Source organism: Thermobia domestica, chromosome 14 (genome assembly GCF_964235325.1).
Source record: "Thermobia domestica chromosome 14, izTheDome1.hap1.1, whole genome shotgun sequence".
NCBI classification, from domain to species: Eukaryota; Metazoa; Arthropoda; class Insecta; order Zygentoma; family Lepismatidae; genus Thermobia; species Thermobia domestica.
Genome location: NC_137467.1, coordinates 74,311,170 through 74,331,814, shown reverse-complemented (window position 1 = coordinate 74,331,814; position 20,645 = coordinate 74,311,170). Strand labels below are relative to the sequence as shown.

At 37.1% G+C, this 20,645-nt stretch overlaps 1 protein-coding gene across 1 annotated transcript in view; it reads right to left on the bottom strand.

Annotated features, from left to right (window-relative positions):
- xmas (RRM_XMAS2 and SAC3_GANP domain-containing protein xmas) overlaps positions 1-20,645 on the bottom strand; it is a 156,303-nt gene that overhangs the window by 37,367 nt on the left and 98,291 nt on the right. Inside the window, exons 10-14 of the mRNA XM_081738132.1 lie at positions 20,255-20,461; positions 13,211-14,428; positions 9,310-9,638; positions 870-1,005; positions 524-699 (exon numbers count right to left, since the gene is read on the bottom strand). Of these exons, the coding sequence (XP_081594258.1) occupies positions 524-699; positions 870-1,005; positions 9,310-9,638; positions 13,211-14,428; positions 20,255-20,461 (2,066 nt within the window). The remainder of the gene's footprint in view (positions 1-523; positions 700-869; positions 1,006-9,309; positions 9,639-13,210; positions 14,429-20,254; positions 20,462-20,645) is intronic.

Below are 20,645 nucleotides of genomic sequence, written 5' to 3'. Positions count from 1 at the left end.
CAAACACTTAATAAATATACAAATAATTGCGAGCTATACAGTACAGATTGCTGATAGATGTACAAATATGTCTAACAGTAATACTCAAAATTAATGATTGTGTAAGATAAAGTATAGTTTGTAGATAATAATCCTTTCGGACCTGGTGGTAGCATTTGTGTACATCATATTTTAAGATTACTATAATTACACTGGAGGATTCAAAATGGCTGGGTTACCATGTCAGTATTGTCTGAATCACTTTCTGCTATTTCTCTGGTGCTTTCATCTGTTGTCAGAAAGTAACGCACATTTCTTGTAAAGTACTTGCAGGGCCTATCAAAGTACTTGCAGGGCAAAATGTTTCGTCCATAATTCTCTAAATATGACACCCGCAAACAAATTGACGGTTGTATTTGATTTGCTAAGTCAAAAGGAATAATAGGACAAAATAAAAATAGAATCGGAGAGTAAACAACAGGTCTGAAAGGGTTAAGAGTGAAATATGTATATGTATTTCCAGAAATGTTATTTTCACACTTACCACTCCTTCATCACAACGTCATAGAAATCCTTAGCCAACCGAGGAATGTCTTCTTCAGTTATTACTTCCTTAAGTATTTCGTCGTATACATGTTCACACTGAGCGTCTATTAGTGTCTCCTTGAGAACCTCCACTATGGGCTCTGAAATAGTTTCGTCTATCATCTCTTCCAGCACCTGTAACACATCAGACAGAACGGTAAATGTGGTTGCACAGACAAATAAAATGTATCATGTACTACTGATGTGAGAAGAATGGTGCGTGAAGAAACAGCTTTAATGGACAAATATTAACTACTACTTAGAAACAGCTAAGTTTAGAAATAATAAAGCCTATTTCTTCTTACCTCTTCTGCAACAGCGTTTAATTTGGCTTCTGCTTTTCGTTGCTCCTCATATGCACACTGGGCTTCATAAAGGCTAAAATAGTCTTGGACTTCAGCACTAACTTCTTCTTCGTCATTACTGCTAGATTCTTCAGCTCTAAATAATATTTAACAATAAGATTATGTTACAACTTATAGTACCAGGTTAGATGGGACATTTTGAGGCACATATAAAATACAGCATATAACGATCTGTTCAGAAAGTACCAGACGTTTTGGCCTATCGCGGCAGTGGGCGGGGCTAGAGTCGCCGTCTTGGTGTCAGAAAGTTGCCACACTCAGTATGCATCCAGCTGTGGCAGCGTGAGGACTGTGACGTTCTTACTGTGATTCTGTGAGTGTTACAATGTGCGCTTCAATAGAAAATTCCGCCTCTTGTAAGATGCGTTCTGTGATTCTCGCGATTCAAAACATGCGCCGCGGACAACAGCGTGGAGCTGTTGTTTTCTCACGACAACGCACGTCCATACACGGCCAAGCGTATCCGAGAGCTGTTGAACGGTTCTGGATGGGAGGTGTTCGATCATCCACCATACTGCCCGGATTTAGCGCCCACCACCTCTTCCCAGCGATAAAGACATAGCTCGCTACACCACGCTTTAATACTGACACCGAACTACATACCGGTGTAAGCCTGTGGTTGAAATCGCAGGCGGCAGATTCCTACCATGTGTAACGTTATTTACTTTCGTTACGTTACATTCCCTGATTCGAAATGTATATTTATACAGATCACGAGATTATTATGAATCACATAACACAGTTATTCACTTTTGAATATATATATTCACTTCCAACATATATCGTGTTTGTCACCTTATAATATTATACATTCAGTCTATACAAGACGGCTCTTCGTTCTCATTATCCTTTTTCAGGGTGTCTACTGAAATTCCAAAATGAAATTTCGTGACTTTTTCGTGGCCTTTTCTTTACCAAATCATAAAATTTCCTAACATTTTCAAGAGCAAATTTGGGTGCGAATTAGGCCGAATTTTCATCCATGCGATAGAAACGTATTTTGCTTGCGATTTCGTAGCGTCTAAAGCCGACCATAAACATTTTTGGTGGTGAATTTTGACGTTTTATAGAAAAAAAATTCCAATCTGTACTTACATTTTCACAGTTAAAAAAAAAATCGTGACCCAAAAGCTAAATTTCGTGACTTTTTCGTGACTTTCATGACCGTTTTCTGATTTCGTGACTTTTTCGTGACATTCGTGACTTTCGTGACCGATAGACACCCTGTTTTTAATTTACCAAAAGAACGACATCAAACAGATAAACAAGTTGTCTTAGCAACGAAATTAAGAAATATATCAATATGATACAAATATTTAAATTACTTCTTTATATTTTTCTTCTTCTTCTTCTTCTTAATTGCTTGTGTCTTTAGAATAGCATTTTTGCCCGTAAATATAAACAATACTTAGTAAGTACATACAAAAACAGACACTATCGCTGTACACGAAGGTAGTGAAAAACTTGTTATACCACGGTATGACAAGTGCCTTAATTTGCATTGCGATTATGTGGAAAAATAGCTTAAGACTGTACCTTTCAAATGTATATAATACAATTTGGTTTGTACATTCTGTTACTTTTTTTAAAAAATTTTAAAACGTCTGTTATTTTTTGGACAGTCCTCATGTAAGCAAAAGTCTTAGTAACGAATTGTTTTCAGGAGAATAGAAACGAAGCAAGAAATTCTGAAATATGCAAATGGAAGGTTAACATATTAAACGTCAGATGTAAGGGAAGTGGATAAACATGCATATCTCCATCGGGATATAGCACGAAAAAAATTATTACAACGAATTGTTCATTTCGTATGTTTTACCTCGAACTACAAACTATTACAATCACAACTATGCTCGGATACCATCTCGTGAGAAGGTTCTGCACACACGCATAATTGTAACTGTACTTGTAATAGTATGAAATGTAATTTGTGGGATCGCGCATGTTCATCCAATTCCCTACATATAATGTTTACATACACTATGTGATCAAAAGTATCCGGACACCTGGCTGAAAATGATTTACAAGTTCGTGGCGCGCTCCATCGGTACTGCTGGAATTCAATATGGTGTTGGCCCACTCTTAGCCTTGATGACAGCTTTCACTCTCGCAGGCATACTTTCAATAGGTGCTGGAAGGTTTCTTGGGGAATGGCAGTCCATTCTTCACGGAGTGCTGAACTGAGGAGAGGTATCGATGTAGGTTGGTGAGGCCTGGCACGAAGTCGGCGTTCCAAAACATCCCAAACTTGTTCTATATGATTCAAGTCAGGACTCTGTGCAGGCCAGTCCATTGCAGGGATGTTATGGTCGTGTAACCACTCTGCAACAGGCCGTGCAGTATGAACAGGTGCTCGATCGTGTTGAAAAATGCAATCGTCATCCCCGAATTGCTCTTCAACAGTGGGAAGCAAGAAGGTGCTTAAAACATCAATGTAGACCTGCGCTGTGAGAGTGCCACGCAAAACAACAAGGGGTGCAAGCCCCCTCCAAGAAAAACACGACCACACCACACCACCACCACCTCCGAATTTTACTGTTGGCACTACACACGCTGACAGATGACGTTCACCGGGCATTAGCCATACTCACACCCTGCCTTCGAATCGCCTCATTGTGTACCGTGATTCGTCACTGCACAGAACGTTTTTTCTCTGTTCAATCGTCCAATGTTTACGCTACTCCCACCAAGCGAGGCGTCGTTTGGCATTTACCTGCGTGTTGTGTGGCTTATGAGCAGCCGCTCAACCATGAAATCCAAGTTTTCTCACCTCACGCCTAACTATCATAGTACTTGGAGTGGATCCTGATGCAGTTTGGAATTCCTGTGTGATGGTTTGTATAGATGTCTGCCTATTACATTTTACGACCCTCTTCAATTGTAGGCGGTCTTTGCCAGTCAACAGACGAGTCGGCCTGTACGCTTTTGTGCTTACGTGTCCCTTCACGTTTTCACTTCACTATCACATCAGACACAGTGGACCTAGGGATGTTTAGGAGTGTGGAAATCTCGCATACAGACTTCTGACACAAGTGACACCCAATCAGCTGACCACGTTCGAAGTCCGTGAGTTCCGCGGAGCGCCCCATTCTGCTTTCTCACGATGTCTAATGACTACTGAGGTCGCTGATAGTGAGTACCTGGCAGTAGGTGGCAGCGCAATGCACCTAATATGAAAAAAGTATATTTATGGGGGTGTCCGGATACTTTTGATCACATAGTGTACGTTCTAACCTTCCAAAATGTCCTCCTTCGTCATTATTTTCGTTTAAAAAAAGTCATGACTTTTACAGCATATCTCGTATTTTGATTGTTAATTATGTATTAGTTATAGAAGAATATTATTAAAAATTCTCACACTCTACTTAAAATATGAACTTTTTAACAGAGATTACATTCTAGCAACAGAAAACTCACAAATTTATAAAACTCGGATAAAATTTTACAAACTAAACAATGTTTTTCTTTACAAACAAACACACAAACGAACAAAAAGTACACGAAGGGGGGAGGGAAGTTCAGAATAACCAGAAACAAATTTTATAAAATAAAATTATGATTTTGAATTCAGTATATACAATACTGATAAATTTACCATTACCAAAAAGAAAAAAATGAATTACAATATTATATTGGACAGTGCAACGACAAAGTAGGATTCCTACTGATCTGGAGAAATCTATTTCCCTGAATTTTGGCACGAAATTCCCTGATTTTCATCAGAGATGTCGGATGACGTTGACATATGAACAAGGAATAAATAACGGTGAATATTTCTATATGAGAACATTTATTCTATAGACACAAATAGTAATAAATTGTTCATTGGTATATTCCACTTACCTCCCATGAAAACCTGAACAACGTCCTATACTGTGATCATTGGTGTTCAATTAATGTTAAAAAAATATATACATTTTACAACATTTCCCTGATTTCCAGTCTTTTTCCCTGAGCTTCCCTGACTGGTAGGAACCATGCAAAGAGGACATAGCCCTCTCCGCTGGTCTAGTAGGAAACGCGCGTACCTTTGGTAGTCTCAGGTAGAATACTCGGTGTGAGAGAATATAAATTAGAATATGTTATGGTGGTTTGAATTGCATCTTAAATTGTAGATTCACGTCTTATACAGCTTCGGTGCTGAAAAAAGACACTAAACTTTAAAAAAAAATAAAAAATAAAGAGGACACGACTTGAAGAGAAGATGACTTGGATTAAAATATGTGTCAGAAACGAAAAATCCTAAGGGGAGGTGTGAATAAGAAATCTTGCAAATACTGAAGTTTATCTCAGTCAAATGGTAAATTTTTACTTTAAAGTAGTAAATGAGATGTAGTAAAGTAGTAGAGTAGTAAAGTAGTAAAGTAGTAAATGTAGAGTAGTAAATAGTGGACATAAAAGCTTTTTTTCGAAGTGGAAACTTATAGTATATAAAAGTTGTATAACTGAAACATAGACCAGTCAACATTGGAAATATTTCGAACAGCCAAGAGATGAGTGGTAGCACTGTATAGATAGGTATTTGTAGTAACAGCATAGAACGTGGTCAGTTTGAGACACGGGTCCACTGGGACGAGGAGAAAGTTGAATCAACGGTGGTGTGTCATGGATATAGCCAAACGCGTGCAATGTGGCGTGATCAATTCCTATGCAAAGAAGGTGCTTCGATGAGTAAAATATTTTGTCGAATTGAAGTTATGGACGAAGACGCATGACAGAAAGAGCACGGTGTTCAACTGATGTTCCGAGTTTCAAGGTACGACAGGTAGGTACGGAGGATCTCTCCCACGACCTGGACAGTACACTGTAATCAATCAAGAAACGACTGTCGCTATAGCATTATCGTGAAGGACAAACGCCGTATAACCGTACCTAAGCTATCAACGTATGTCCATCTAGTATCGGATTCATCCACAACATCCTGCACACAAAACTGGAGTAGCGGAAAGTGTGTCCAAACGGAACGACGGTACCGTGTCGACGAACAGAAACCATATGGATAGATATATGCCTAGAACATCTCACACGGTACCATGCAGCAGACGGACATCTTTTGCAGTAAATCATGATTAGTGCTAAACCTAGTGCCCCCACTTCGAGCCGACAATGAAACGGATAGATCAGGAATGTTTACAACTTAAGAGGATCAAAGAAAATCAAAGAAGGCAAGTCGTCTGTTTCGGCTGACAAGATCATATTAACAGTGTTTTCTATGTCAATTGACTTAAGCAGTTGGAGTGGCTGCCGTTCGGTGCTCGATCAACACTGAACCTTCCTTACTGTAACACATAAACTTGGAAAGGCCATGAAAACAAAGGATGAGAAAACTGTTGCAACTTGTGCTTATCACCACAATAACACACACCAACACGTTGTAAATATAATGGATACTCTACATTGTTTTCTCTGGGGTTTTAGGGATCACTAGTTTACAGCAATCAGCGTACGTCTTTGCGGAGGTATAGTAGAAAATCATCAATGGTGAACAGTTACCTGAACGGTGACCGTGCTTAACTGTACACTCTTTCGATCTGCCATTGCTAGCGCAAATTTTAGAATTTCTTTAGCTGTGCAGAAAGATGTACACACTATACTGGTCTGAGTATACTACGGTACTGTTAGTATAAAATGATTTTAAAAACTATACTTGTACTATAATCACACACTAGCCATCTCCACTTGAGAAAAAAAGTTTATTTCATAAAACATATCACTGTCCCGAGATTGTGCTATGCAATTTGATGACTCGCCAAAGTAGACGCATATAGGAAATAGGAAAAGGCAATGCGTCATATTATGATTCGATGTGACTGACACTTAAGAAATTTGCTATTAACGTATTTTCAGTACGCTTCCAGGTATTCAAATCGATCTGACAAGTAACACTTCACATCGTTGCTGCCGGTCTGACGCTAAACTATACATTTTCGGAAAGCACTAGTCCTAAATAGGATAACTACACAGTGCGACGGTCAGACGTTGCCGCGTTCAGGACTTATGGAGCGTCAAACATTAACATGGGGTTTATGAGAGTTACAGGAAACGAAGAAGAACACAAGGTTTGTGACGTTTGAATCGACGTTGTCTGATTGAGCACTTGTTTGCGTAAGTTAAAGGGTACAATCAATGTGCAAATCGTCGAACAGAGCATGAGAGATGCAAAGAGTGCGCTCACAGTGTGCACACTTGACGAACGGTAGTTCGCCGCACGTGAAGCACACGTCACCTTCGTCGAGGGAGTCAAAGCAGTACTCGTGCGGAGAGATCCACATTCCCGGCTCCTCGTCCAGATAGCCAGCCTTGTGGAAAGCGTACCGGATCAGGTTCTTGAATCGGGGTGCGCTGAACTGGTAGAGTGAAAACGACTGTAGTGCCAGGAATCGATCGCGATGCCAGATATCCATGACACTGTCCATGGCCAGTGTGTCGGTCACAAAGCGTACAAAGGACTTGTACTGACGGAAGAAATGCACATCTAAAGGCTGAATCTTTCCAGTGCAACCACCAGGAATCAGTCTCTTGTGCAACGCAACGTCGGCAGGCTTCAGTGCGTTCGATAGATTGTCGTCCTTGTTCAGAGTCCACGAGTCCAATAGCAAAACGATCTTCTTCCGATCATCAGGCATGCTTGGCCAGAACACTTGCTCGTAGAAGTCCTTAAGGTCGTCCCTGTTCATGTTGGACGTTTTGCCAGCAAATGATTTGATGTTCGGTGGATCTGCAGGCTTGTTTCCCGGAAACTTTCCACTTGGTTCCGACACCAGTACATACATCGGCCGCAGAATCTCTCCGGCCATGGTGATCACGGGCATGATCATGTAGCTGTGGGTTGTTGCGCTCATGGATCCCACAACCGCTCGCACGACTGTTGTTCCTTTGGTACGGAGAGTGCGAGTACTCTGCAACAACTTCTTGAAGCTACTCTGATCTGCATTGGCAACCTGCGTTGGTGGGATGCTTTCGCTTGCAATGAGCTCGCGAGTCGCTAATACGAAAGCATCAGCCTGCTGCTGCAAGTCCAACTCTTTCAGTTGCCAGGTCCTGCCGACCCTGTGGGTGATTGCACGGTCCACGATGTTGTTGCGCTTCTTGAATCTGTACACCCACGACGGTGATGCCTTGAACTTGAGACTCTTGTTAGGGTCCAGTTCATTAGCTGTTTGCCTAGCCCAAATTCGCAACGTTCGATCGTGAATGATAGCAGTGTGCTGTTTCTCCGCGAACATGCCCCGAACTGCCTCATTGATCTCTGCCATCAGCGTCTTCTTGTCATCTTTGCCTTGTGTTGCCCCAAAGTGACGTAGCACGCCAATGTTCCGAATATACCTGAACTGATTCTGCAGAGTCGAGTGGGTAGCACGACCGGTCTTTGTGTTCCAAGGCCTACCTGTTTTTGGATTTACCGTCCAGTAGGCATAGGCTTTTGCCTTGTACTCGCGCCACTGCTCTGGTGTCATTTTGGAGTCTTCTGGAGGCTGATCCTGGAACTTCGGCTTCTTCACAGGAGAGGGCAGGTATTCTGACGCTGATGAGCCAGATGCGGAAGACGTATGAGACTGCTGCGATGACGAAGGCATCTCTGCATCCTCCTGCTCTTGGTCTTCCTCGTCTCCAAAATCCATGTCTCCGTCCCCCTGGTCACCATCACTGTCACCGAAGCCGAGCGTACGAATCTCTTCAACGACTTCCATCCCGCTGGTCAAAAGAGACTTGATGTGTGCCACCATCCTTTGCTCTTCCAAATTTGGATTGCGCTCATTTGTCCCGATCTGGGCCACCAGAGCCCAAACGACCACTTTCGGATCCATCTTACAACGCATACCTAAAAAACACAAAAACAACACAAATGTTAGCACAGAGTACAAATGCAAGACGAATTAGCATGAAATAATACGACTGCTACAACACAAATGTTAGCACAGAGTTCAAATGCAAGACGAATTAGCATGAAATAATACGACTGCTATGGTTACTCTCATAAACCCCATGTTAATGTTTGACGCTCCATAAGTCCTGAACGCGGCAACGTCTGACCGTCGCACTGTGTAGTTATCCTATTTAGGACTAGTGCTTTCCGAAAATGTATAGTTTAGCGTCAGACCGGCAGCAACGATGTGAAGTGTTACTTGTGAGTATACCATTCGAATACTGAATACAGACTGATAACCATCAGAAGAAAAACGTGCAATAAAGACATATTTAAATCTTTGAAAAAAAAAGCTTTAAATTGGTAGGTTTTCATTAGATAATATTTTCAAAGTCTGTATAATATTTTATGATAAGTATTATTAGATTACCGTTAAAGTCATCCCAGAAACTTTAGGTCATACTATATTCATGTATTCCTTAAAATATACATTATAAACCTATTTATACTCACTTAGGTTCCAGTTCTTGATCAGGGCTTGGCCTTTCTTCTGCTTCACGACTAACAGCTTCTACTTGTTCTAAATCCTGATCAAGTCTTTCAATTTCTTCTTCTTCAGGACTTTCTATTTCTTCTAATTCCTGCTCAGGGCTTTGAATTAATTCATGTTCGGGACTTTTTATTTCTTCTAGATCTTCTTCAGAACTTTCTATTTCTTCTAGTTCTTGCTCAGGACTTTCTATTGGTTCCAATTCTTGTTCAGGACTTTCTATTGGTTCCAGTTCTTGTTCTGGACTTTCTATTGCTTCTAATTCCAGGTCTACAGTGTCAGTACGCTTTAACTACAACAAAAAATATTCATATAAAGCAATTAACACATGTGTTACAAGTGAAATTAAAAAGATAAATTATTAATTCCAGCAAAAGCAGCAAAATTATCGCAAATAGCATTTTAGTACAAATTTACTTTACAGTATGTTTTTTCCTTCAACTATAACTGAATGAGATACACAGAGTGCCACATACTAGTTATACAAATGTAACCATAAAGTGTGAAGAATGTGCATTACTTACAGAACTGATTCATACAGCACTGGAACTACCATTTTTAAAGAATTTGTTTGTCTGTTGAAGTTCAGCGGCTTCTTTTCAGCACCGAGGCTATATGAGGCGTCGATCTACAGTTTAAGGTGGAATCCGAACAAGTGCAATGTGTTCAATTATTTTACAATCTCCTACCGCGAATCGAACCCGGGACTACGTACATCCACAGCGCATGCGCTAGCTACTAGACCAGCGATCTTCAAGTTTTTGTTACAAGTGTTTAATGTGGATATCTTTCACCATGTGGCAGATGTCTCGGTGGTAATCGCTTTACCGTCATACCAGTTGATACACGTTTGCATCGATGGTGGCAACTGTGTTGTGTTCGGTCTCGCAACTCGACGATGCTTCTGGGAAAAGGGAGAACAAACACACATTTCTTAATGTACTTTCAGATAGATAAATACATGGGTTTAGTCAAGCGAAAGAAGTTGTCACGGGATCGTTCTACCACGGCCAATACACGTCGGCACTTCGCGATCGAGACAGGCGGTAACTTCGTGATGAAAATGCGCAGGTACCCCATCTTGCAGGAAAATGAAACCTGCACCCATATCTTGATAGATAATTCTCAATCATGTGTAAATATGATATGTCAGTGACAGTAGACTCAACAAATAATTAATGCCGCACATGTTCGATCACCTGATGCGGACTCTGCTCACTCTACATCTAACCATTATGTCTACGACCGCTGATGTGTAACGACCTCCTCAATAAATACAATCCCGTTCAGAAAATTACCACCAGCCTCAAACGTATTCACCATTTCTTCACAAAATTTAGCTCGTCTTCTTTGTAACTGTCACTCAAAGCTTGGAAATGTTCTAATTTGTATGGTTCGAGTTTCAGCCTCTTATACAATACCTTAAATACTATAGAATTAGAAATGTTCAACTGTAAGCTGGCACGTCTCGTTGATTTCCACAAACTATACAAAAATGACTGTCGAACTAGTTTGACTGTCTCTTCAGAAACTGCAGTCCATATTAGCTCGCCGTCCTGTTAAACCGATATCGACAAAAAGAGTGTACCATGCAATAACGGTCTGTCTTCAGGATGGGTCTTTGTTATAACTTGCCCTGAAGTTACTCTAAACGGTTGTGATTCATGAAACCACTAACAACACTGCGTATACTCTACACCTGTGTACTACTTCATGACTGATGCAATACTTAAGCAGAACCTGTACCATTCAGTGATGGCGTCTGAAATTCACTAACTCAGTGCAACATAAAACTTGACGGTATGCTGCTTTCAGTACTATACGAAACTTTTCTGCAAGGAACATTCTTTCCTCCCAAAAACGATCCATCCTTATCCACATTATCCTTTACTTAACGGTTACTTTTACAAAACTAATATATTAACATGATATGTTTCTAATAGGTGACTTAAAAAAAAACTGAGGAAATTATTAAATAAATTGTCTATGGTAGTGGAAGTTTTAACTTGACATATGAATGTGACACAGGATCAGTTTTAATAATTTTATTCTAGTTCCAGGACATTATTTTATTATCATTATTATAAATATGAGAACACAATCGCCCAACTCTGATGTGAGGTTCCTGGTTCGATTCCAGTCCATGCGAGTTTGTGGTGAACAACATATCGTCAGTGAATTTTCTTGGGTTTCTCCGTCTCCTCCATTCTCATTTCAACGATTCTTTCATAATCACTCACTGTCATTAATTATTTGCTTTCTATAGCCTACAGGGCATATGCATATTCGGACATAAAACTATAAATTTTATTTCATTTCAATAATATGACAAATACTTTCATTATATAAACAATGTTTGCTTTAAAAATTGGATGTTCTTAATTTACAATTTTATTTTGATCTTATTTCGACGACTTTTACGAAGACAAATAAATGTTAATCGATTTATCGTTCATTGTTCTGTAGACTATATTTATTTTTAACATGTCAGTTTCCATTTTTTTTTTTTTTTTTTTAATTTTAATTTTACGTCCTAAGATAGTTTTGAAAAGAAAATGAAATATTTCAGTTTAATCCCTCGATTATTCCCTTTAGTCGAAGGGGAGACGATGACTGTGGCTAAGTGGTTCGCGTACGCACATTCGGCGTAGGAGACCCGGGTTCCATTTCCGCCGTAAGCTCATGTAGTTTGGATTCCACATTAAGTTGTAGGTCCACTTCTCATATAGCCTCCCTGCTGAAAGGGACGCTACACTAAAATTAAAGCCAAAAGATGATTAAGGCAAGTGAATGATGATGGAAGAAGTGGCAGAATGAAAAAGTGCGAGAAAACGGGAGTACTCTGAGAAAATTCGCGGACACGATGTTGTTCACCACAAACTTGGCCGGGGATCGAATCAGGGATCAGGCACCCAGAGGTAAGCGCTGTTGCCACTAAACCACCGTGCTCCCCTTAAGATAGTTTTGAAATCTTACAGCAAATCATTTCAATGTGATACGAAATTTTCATTAACTTTTCTCTGTTATGCACTTATTTTAACATTTTTGATCAGTACAGTTCAAGAATTGCTTATCCTGTGCAACTACTTGAGATTTACTGTGATTTTTTAAAATTTTTACCAATAAATGCCATGCAGTTTCCTTTCGTCTTTCTTTCTTTCTTTCTTTCTTCGGAGTGTATTTCTTAATGCATGGTTAGGATAAATGTCGAGAATGTAGTACATTAAAAATAATATATATATATATATATATATATATATATATATATATATATATATATATATATATATATATATATATATATATATATATATATATATATATATATATATATATATATATATATATAGATTTGTGGTACACGACAGTATGGATTGTTTACATTTTGATGCTTGCCCTTGTAGCCACTAAAATTTCACTTACATAAAAGAGGAAAAGGTTGTGGCTTCCGTGAGTTTCTTTAGAAAATATGAAATCACAGACACACTATTTTCATTAAATACACTTTGGTCACAATTGTAATACATTCCAGCGAATAGGACATGTGTTGTCTTAGACGAACCTTACAGCAACTTCATTTAGATCATCTCTGCTTATACGGACAAATTTTGCCCTGTTGCTAATCAATTATGTGGACTCATGGCTACTCCGGAGTCGTCATTCTGCAACAAGCGATCTAGAGGCGATGAAGGTATGTCAGGAAATACGTTGAAAGTGCTATAGTAACCATCATTGTGAGTACTGGCATCTTTTCCCGAAGAAGGGGTAATAAATAATAATAATAATAATAATAATAATAATAATAATAATAATAATAATAATAATAATAGCAGCTGTTTTTGTTAAATAATTAAAATTACTTACTTGTGCAACAGGAGGAACGTCCGATGACATGGTGACTTGGAGTATTTTTCTTTCGTTTTGAGGTTTGGACGAAGTTGCAGGAAAAGAAGCAGGTGTTGATAATGTAGACTGCTTCTTCTGATCGCTCCAAGGAACAGAGTCACTGGGTGCAGTAGTAGATTTTCCAAATATAGATGTAGACTGTTTTGGTGCAGCTGTATGTTTTCCAAATATAGATGTAGACTGTTCAGATGCAATTGCAGGTTTTCCAAACTTAAAAGTAGATTGTTCAGATGCAGCTTTAGGCTTTTCAAATATAGTTGAAAACTGTTCGGGTGCAGCTGAAGATTTTCCAAATATAGATGTGGACGGCTCAGGTACAGTTCTAGGTTTTCCAAACGTAAATTTAGATTGTTCAGGGGCACTCGTAGATTTTCCAAAGATAAGTTTAGATGGTTCAGGTATGGTTGTAGGTTTCCCGAATACAGATGAAGGTTGTTCCGATGTAGCTGTAGGTTTTGCAAATGTAGGTGTAAATTGTGCGAAAGTAGTTGAAGAGTTTCCGAATATAGATGACGATTGTTCCAACGTAGCTGTAGTTTTCTTGATAAATTCGAACGAAGTACTGGATTTTGGGAATAATGATACAGGTTGTTCGAACGTTATTGTAGGTTTTACAAGCAAAGCTGCTTCTTCGACCATAGCTGTAGATGCACCCAACGCGGATGAAGATAGTTCAAATGGGGTTGTAGGCTTACCAAACACAAATTTAGGTTGTTCACCAAACGTAGTAGGTGTGCCAAACATAACTGAAGATTCTTCGGGTTTGGATGTAGGTATTTCACTAGTTGTTGAAGGTTTCTTCGGTGAAGTTGCAGATTTCTTAGACGATGTTGATTTTTTGCGCGACGTCGTTGACTTCTTTCGTGTTTTACTCTTTTCACCAACCGAGTCGGTAGAAGTTTTAATCGATTTTTCATTTAGAGCAGTTGTTTTCTCTCCGCCAGATTGTTTCTTCACATCAGCAACTTTCGTCACAATTGATTTCTTCACCGACTTCGGCTTCACTTTCATTTTCAGCTTTCTCAGTTCATCTTCTATCTCAGTCAAATATTCCCCACAATTTCCTTGATCTTTAGCTGTCCAAGATTCTTCTTTCAGGTAAAAGTCTTGATCAAAACTATCATGTGGTTTGTAAGACAAATACATTTTTGCTGGGAGATTTCCTCCAGAAATAACCTGTGAAAATAGAAGAGAAAAACATTCAAACGAAAACTCACATTTCATTTCGTTTTTATGTAACTACAAAACCTGAGTACACTCATCCTTCGTTTTAACAGATAAAAAAAGACAGATGTCCGAACTTGTCGATTGTCCGTAAGTTCCGACACTAAATCTATACTAGCTAATACACACAATTACAGTACTTTAGGATTAGGAATTACATTTCTGGGCTATCGGCATCTAAGGCCATTTAGCCCGTCATGTACATAAGGGATAAAGTCCCTCGGCGAGCACACTATCCGATGAAAGGGAAGAAAAAAAGCGGCCTGGGAGCATTATATTAGGTACCATCCCGGCATTTTCCTGATGGGAGTGAGGGAAAACCCAAGAAAAACCTCACTCAAGATGCTGGCCTGAGAAAGCTGTTACACTTTTTCGACTGATTGCCCCTACTGGGAATCAAACCCAGGACTGCTCGCACCAAAGGCGAGGGTGTTAGCGACTACACCACAGTACTGTACTTTAATTCAAGCTTACTATCCAATCTGACAATGTAAAATAAGCACAAATAAACACAGTAGCGTACATAAAAGGGGAGAAGGAACCATGAAGAAATGAGAACATGTGTAGTTCCGATGGTCCACCAACTAGCGGTCAAATCCAAAAATGTGGCTCGTGTCTAGTGTTGCCGTAACTCCGTCCGTAAGGAGCAGAACTTCCAAACTGAATCGGCTGCTTCAGATTTTCTCTGCTGCTTCCGATATTCACGAAACAGAGGTCCATAAAAGCGAAGGATAAGTGTAATATTAATACGAATCTAATTTAATGGATTTTCATAGAGGAAAATATACTCCATAAACGTAAATGTTAGAAGTAATAATACAGTTCTTACTGCTGCACAAGGGACAGATCAAAATAAACTAATAAATTCAGTTACTAACTGTAGCTACCACCTTCACAGGTAAACGAACAAGAGAAAATTGAACAAGTGAGTTATTAAAATCATGTATGGAGTGAACACACAAAAAACAAAATAAACAAAATGCTGCAAATAATAATAATAATAATAATAATAATAATAATAATAATAATAATAATAATAATAATAAGTAAATAAATAAAATTAACTAACGTTAAGTATTCGGAGGAAGAAAATTTTATAAGATACAAGCCTTGAGCAAGAAGGAAATGCGAAAAGTTACCAAACTGAACCATAGCTAGCAGCTCTACTTAGAAACTGATAAGTAGAGACACGATTTTGTGGTAAATAAGAATTCGTAATTTCGTTATAAAAATATGCGTAAAGCAGAATAAAAGTCGGTGAATAAAAATTCAATATAAGAACACTACTTTCCTTGGCAATTACAATTAGTTACCTTTTATTTCATCTCAATTTCCAATCTACAGTCAGCATGACTATTAAACAATATTTGAGTTTTTAAAAAATAACACTAAACATCCTCATTGAATAAAAATATCATTTAAATTTAAAAAAATAAACACACACAGAGAGAACATTACTAGAAAAAAATAACCTTAGTGTTCACAGTTTATTTATGCAAATAACACTTAAGTATTGTATCAATGCTTTCTGATGTTAAATTTGTTCTTTTGTCGGTAAGTATGTCATTGTAAGAAGAGAGAGCCATCTCCACATCAACATTCGAAACTGATATGTACATTAGTTGGAGACACTTTGCAGTGATTTCTGAATGCTCATCTAAAATACCCCGCAACACTCCCTTCACATTATCCATTTCACCAGTAGATAAAGTTTGGAGCTCAGTGTGTAACTGCATGTAAAATTTCAAAACTTCATGGTAGTCTATTTTCTCAAAAAGGTGAATTTTCATCACGTTGCTAGTAATTGCCAAATAATGGTAATGAATAAATCGTAAAAGCGTCGAAAAATTGTCTTTTGCGTAAATTTCGTGGAATATCGACACTTGTTGCAAATTTCGCTAATTTGACAGAATTTCACGTTTAATCGCGAGCGTTATATGGCCTAATAAATAGTGGAAAAATATATATTTTAGGTACCCAACATTTTCATACAAAACTGATACATTTCGCGTTTTCGCGTGTCACCAAAAAATCGTGTCTCTACTGATAAGTTATCAACAGGTGTCATTTTTCTATAAAAATATGAACAGTTGTAGTTTTAGTTGGTACTAGCAGAATACCCGTTCGTCGCACGGGGAGAGTACGTTCCATTTTGGACATAACAGGCTGAATATGGATTCAAACAGTATCGGAAATGTCACTGCTCCTCTCAGAGATCGCGAAAACTATAGATTCGACACTAACATCGGTCATTTTCGATTGTTTTTTTTAAATATCTCTCCCCTCCCCTAAGTTGCACCGTAAAGTGAAATGGTAAAAACCATCTCAGACCTGAACTACATCTATGTTGAAAATTTGATCGAGATCGGTCGTACGGTTCAAGAATTATTAAGTTACAAACATAGTCACTTTCATTTTTATATATATAGATAAAATGCTGCCAAACATGTTTGAAAATAATAAATTTCGAAAACTAGTAGTAACTAGAAATGTTTGGTGAAAAAAAGGTAAGAACGCAGCAGAAATTTAAATGAGAATTCTGCTCTGTCAAGTTAGACAGTTTGCAAGTGACACTCTGAGCTGAAACCCAATTGCTTCGTCTAGATCAGTGATTCACAACCTTATTTACCTAGTGTCTCTTTTGTAAACCATTAACACTTCACGCCCCCGCAATCTCCTTCCGCACGTTGGCCACACGTGCATTTTTGTCTGACTTTGTCTGTGATTTCAGATGTAGCATTAAATTCTCAACTTTTTAATAGTAATAATACCTGTTGAATATGTTTATTGACACAAACACCTAGTGGCCACAAGTGTCCCGAACGAATACAAAAAATGACAAAATTGATTACAATGGCAAATTTAAAACACATCAAATAATGCAAATAACATGCCCGCCCACGTGCAGTAAGAAAGATATGAACATACAATAGTTATTATTATTATTATTATTATTATTATTATGATTATTATTATTATTATTAACAATAATAATAATAATAATAATAATAATAATAATAATAATAATAATAATAATAATAATAATGAAAATATTTTTTAAAAAAAGAAACAAAAATTACAAGTAACATAGAACACAGTGTAAAGTAGTACAGTAAAGATCATAAACAGTCCGTCAATAATAATAATAATAATAATAATAATAATAATAATAATAATAATAATACAGAACAGTTTTTGTGCCCCCGCTCAAAAGCTGCATTTCAGTTACAAAATATTTTTACACGTCTTGTCTGAAGGAATCCTGTTTTATAATACTTTGAACATTTCGTATTGGCATTGAAAATGTATACAGAAATTTGTCTCAAAGAATTATTGAAAAAATAGAAAATGAAATTTTATTTGAACTAATGTACCGTAGATATTGTTCGCAAAATTGTTACATCATTTTAATATCAGAATAATTTTAAAATAAGAATAAACAATATCTTATAAAATTAAAAAAAAATAGAATAAAATAAGAATAAAGAAAGGAAATAAGAAGGAACTGGAGGAGGTGTTTCTTCTCTAGTACAACAGAAACAAGCGAACAATAGAATAATAAAAAATAATATATCAACGTTCAGAGAAATTTAACAGTATTTTAGGGTTAAATTTTAAATGTTGATCCATCCACCTGTAACATAATATTTATTCAAATTGCGTTTCCTCCTTAGAAATCACGTTTAAATTTCATTGTTGTTATTGTTATAAAATATTAATATAAAATGAAACATTAAAATGCAATTGTAGAGATCATCATATGTATTTTGACATTATTGTTTCCTGTATTTCCTGTTATTGTTTCGTTTTTCGGCTTTCACATGCTTTTATGTTATTATTTCGTGTATTTTCTGTGTATATAAGAGAATAAACAACATAAAAAATATGAGACGCACCATCATTAATGTATAATTACAAATGTATAACTATTGATGGAAAATGATTAAATATGAAGCTATAAATGTGTAACAATTAATAAATACTGGAGCGTAAGCACAAAGTACAAAGTATCTATAGATGTATCCTATATTTAGAGCTTAAGAGTCCGATTAAATTAGTCCAGTTATCCAATGAGTACTGGCCCAATGCATACGCTGATGTGCAACTTTATCAGCAGTTTTCGTAAACTCACAAGCACTTCCAACATAAACCTCTTTGCGAATTAAATATATATTACAACGAAACCAGAAGCTAAAATACGAGTAACGGTATTCCAAAATCATTTCATTTGTGCGATTAGCTACCCTCACATACTTCAGAAAAGCGATCTCCGATATAATCGAAACTAGTGGGCTAAAGCAGAAAGTTTGGAATTATGCGGGCACAGACAATGAATTTACCATTAGATGGTTGATCTAACTGCATTTTGTGAATGATTCTCCAATATGATATTCCACTGCACAAGTGAAACCAAAATACAATGCACACAACTACAAAATATAAGTTTGTTACACATCATTAGTGGAAAATAGATAAATTTATAAGTGTGAAGTTGGTAATTAAAAAAAAAAAAAAAAAAAAAAAACACTCATCTTACAAATTTAAACTAGCTGAATCTGAGCTTTCTACATAACGTATCATTCACATATGAGTATGAATCTCCCTGTCATTCCTTACAACATCTGTACATGTCCCTTTACAGACACAAGTGAAGAACGTCTTGATAAAAATCGGCAATGGAAATCATAAAGGGGAGATTCTTCGATTATTTTTTCAATATCTCGTACCGTTTGTAAGATCTGACCCTACTTACAGTTGGAGTTCTAATACATGTACGATCAGTGTTTTCTTTCTTCTTGCATGGAGTATGTAATAAGCAAATACATTAAACACGCACAATTAACTATATTGTTAGTGATATATGGTGTTCATTGGACAAAATACTCCAAACACTAAAGATTCATCTTGGATTGGAGAGATGGTTATCATTCGTTTTTCCTTAGATTGGAGAAATGGTTATCATTCGTTTTTCATTATCATTTGGCCATGAAACAAACGCCGGAGAGATATACTAACCCGTTATACAAATGTGTGGTGTTGGAATGTTTAAATTGTAGGATATGATGCTATACTTTTTAAAGTTTCAATACTCACAGTGTACCCCTAAAAAATGTAATAAATAATGGCTATTTTTTTTAAATATAAAATTAGAACTGAACAATCTACACAAAATTTGCAATCGATCAGTGCAAACGGCATCTTTCTAGAGCTTGTAGCTTCCGAGATATCACTGTCAAAAAAACTGGTGACAAACATATAAACCGTCACAAACATATAAACTTTTCTTAACCACAAACACATAAAACCTAGTATTTTAATATATAAAATTTCATTTCTCGAAATTCTCTGCCTCTAAACAGAATTTAATTTCAGATTTTTACTGATCTGAAATTCCGTGGCACTTCCTGGTTTTCCAGGTTTGTCGCCATCTTGTGTATAACACTTGCTCCCACCCCTGCAGTACCAAAGAGCCTTTGTTTTTTAGGTTATATTTTGCCATATTTTCAAAGATTTTAGATTATAGAAATCTAAACCCTAGTTTATTATACATACATATAAAAAGGCATAATCGTAACAGTAAAAAGGACTATAAGCACTCTCCTCTCCCTATAACACTTTATTAGATAGGGAAGCGAAGTAGCAGGGAAAAAATAAATACATAAATAAATAAATAAATAAATAAACAGACCGAAAGCTATGACGCGTCCAGGTGGGAGTATACGTTCCATATATAAATGATTTAAATTTAAACAAATTAATAAATTGCAAAATACTTACCTCTCTAACAGGGCACTGTCTCTTGCTTTCAATCAGCTTCATGGATCTCCCAAACGAAAATTCCGATTTTGAGTACATAAACGACATTCTCTCCAAAATCAGAGCATGTTTGGACTCATTTATTTCTATACCATAGTGCTCTACAAACTCCCGGCACTCTCTCCCATTTTCAAATCCTAACATTTCTATAAACTCATTTAGTGGAAACTGAAATTAAAAAGAAAATAATCAATTAAAAAATACAGGAATACCTTCATAATGTAGTTTTAAATAATGCATGTTTTGCTCTACGCGGTTTTTATTATTACACATTGACAATAAGTTTGCTAATTCTGTTTTTTGTTCCTTTAAAAAAAGGTCCCTGGTTCGATTCCAGGCCACATGAATTCGC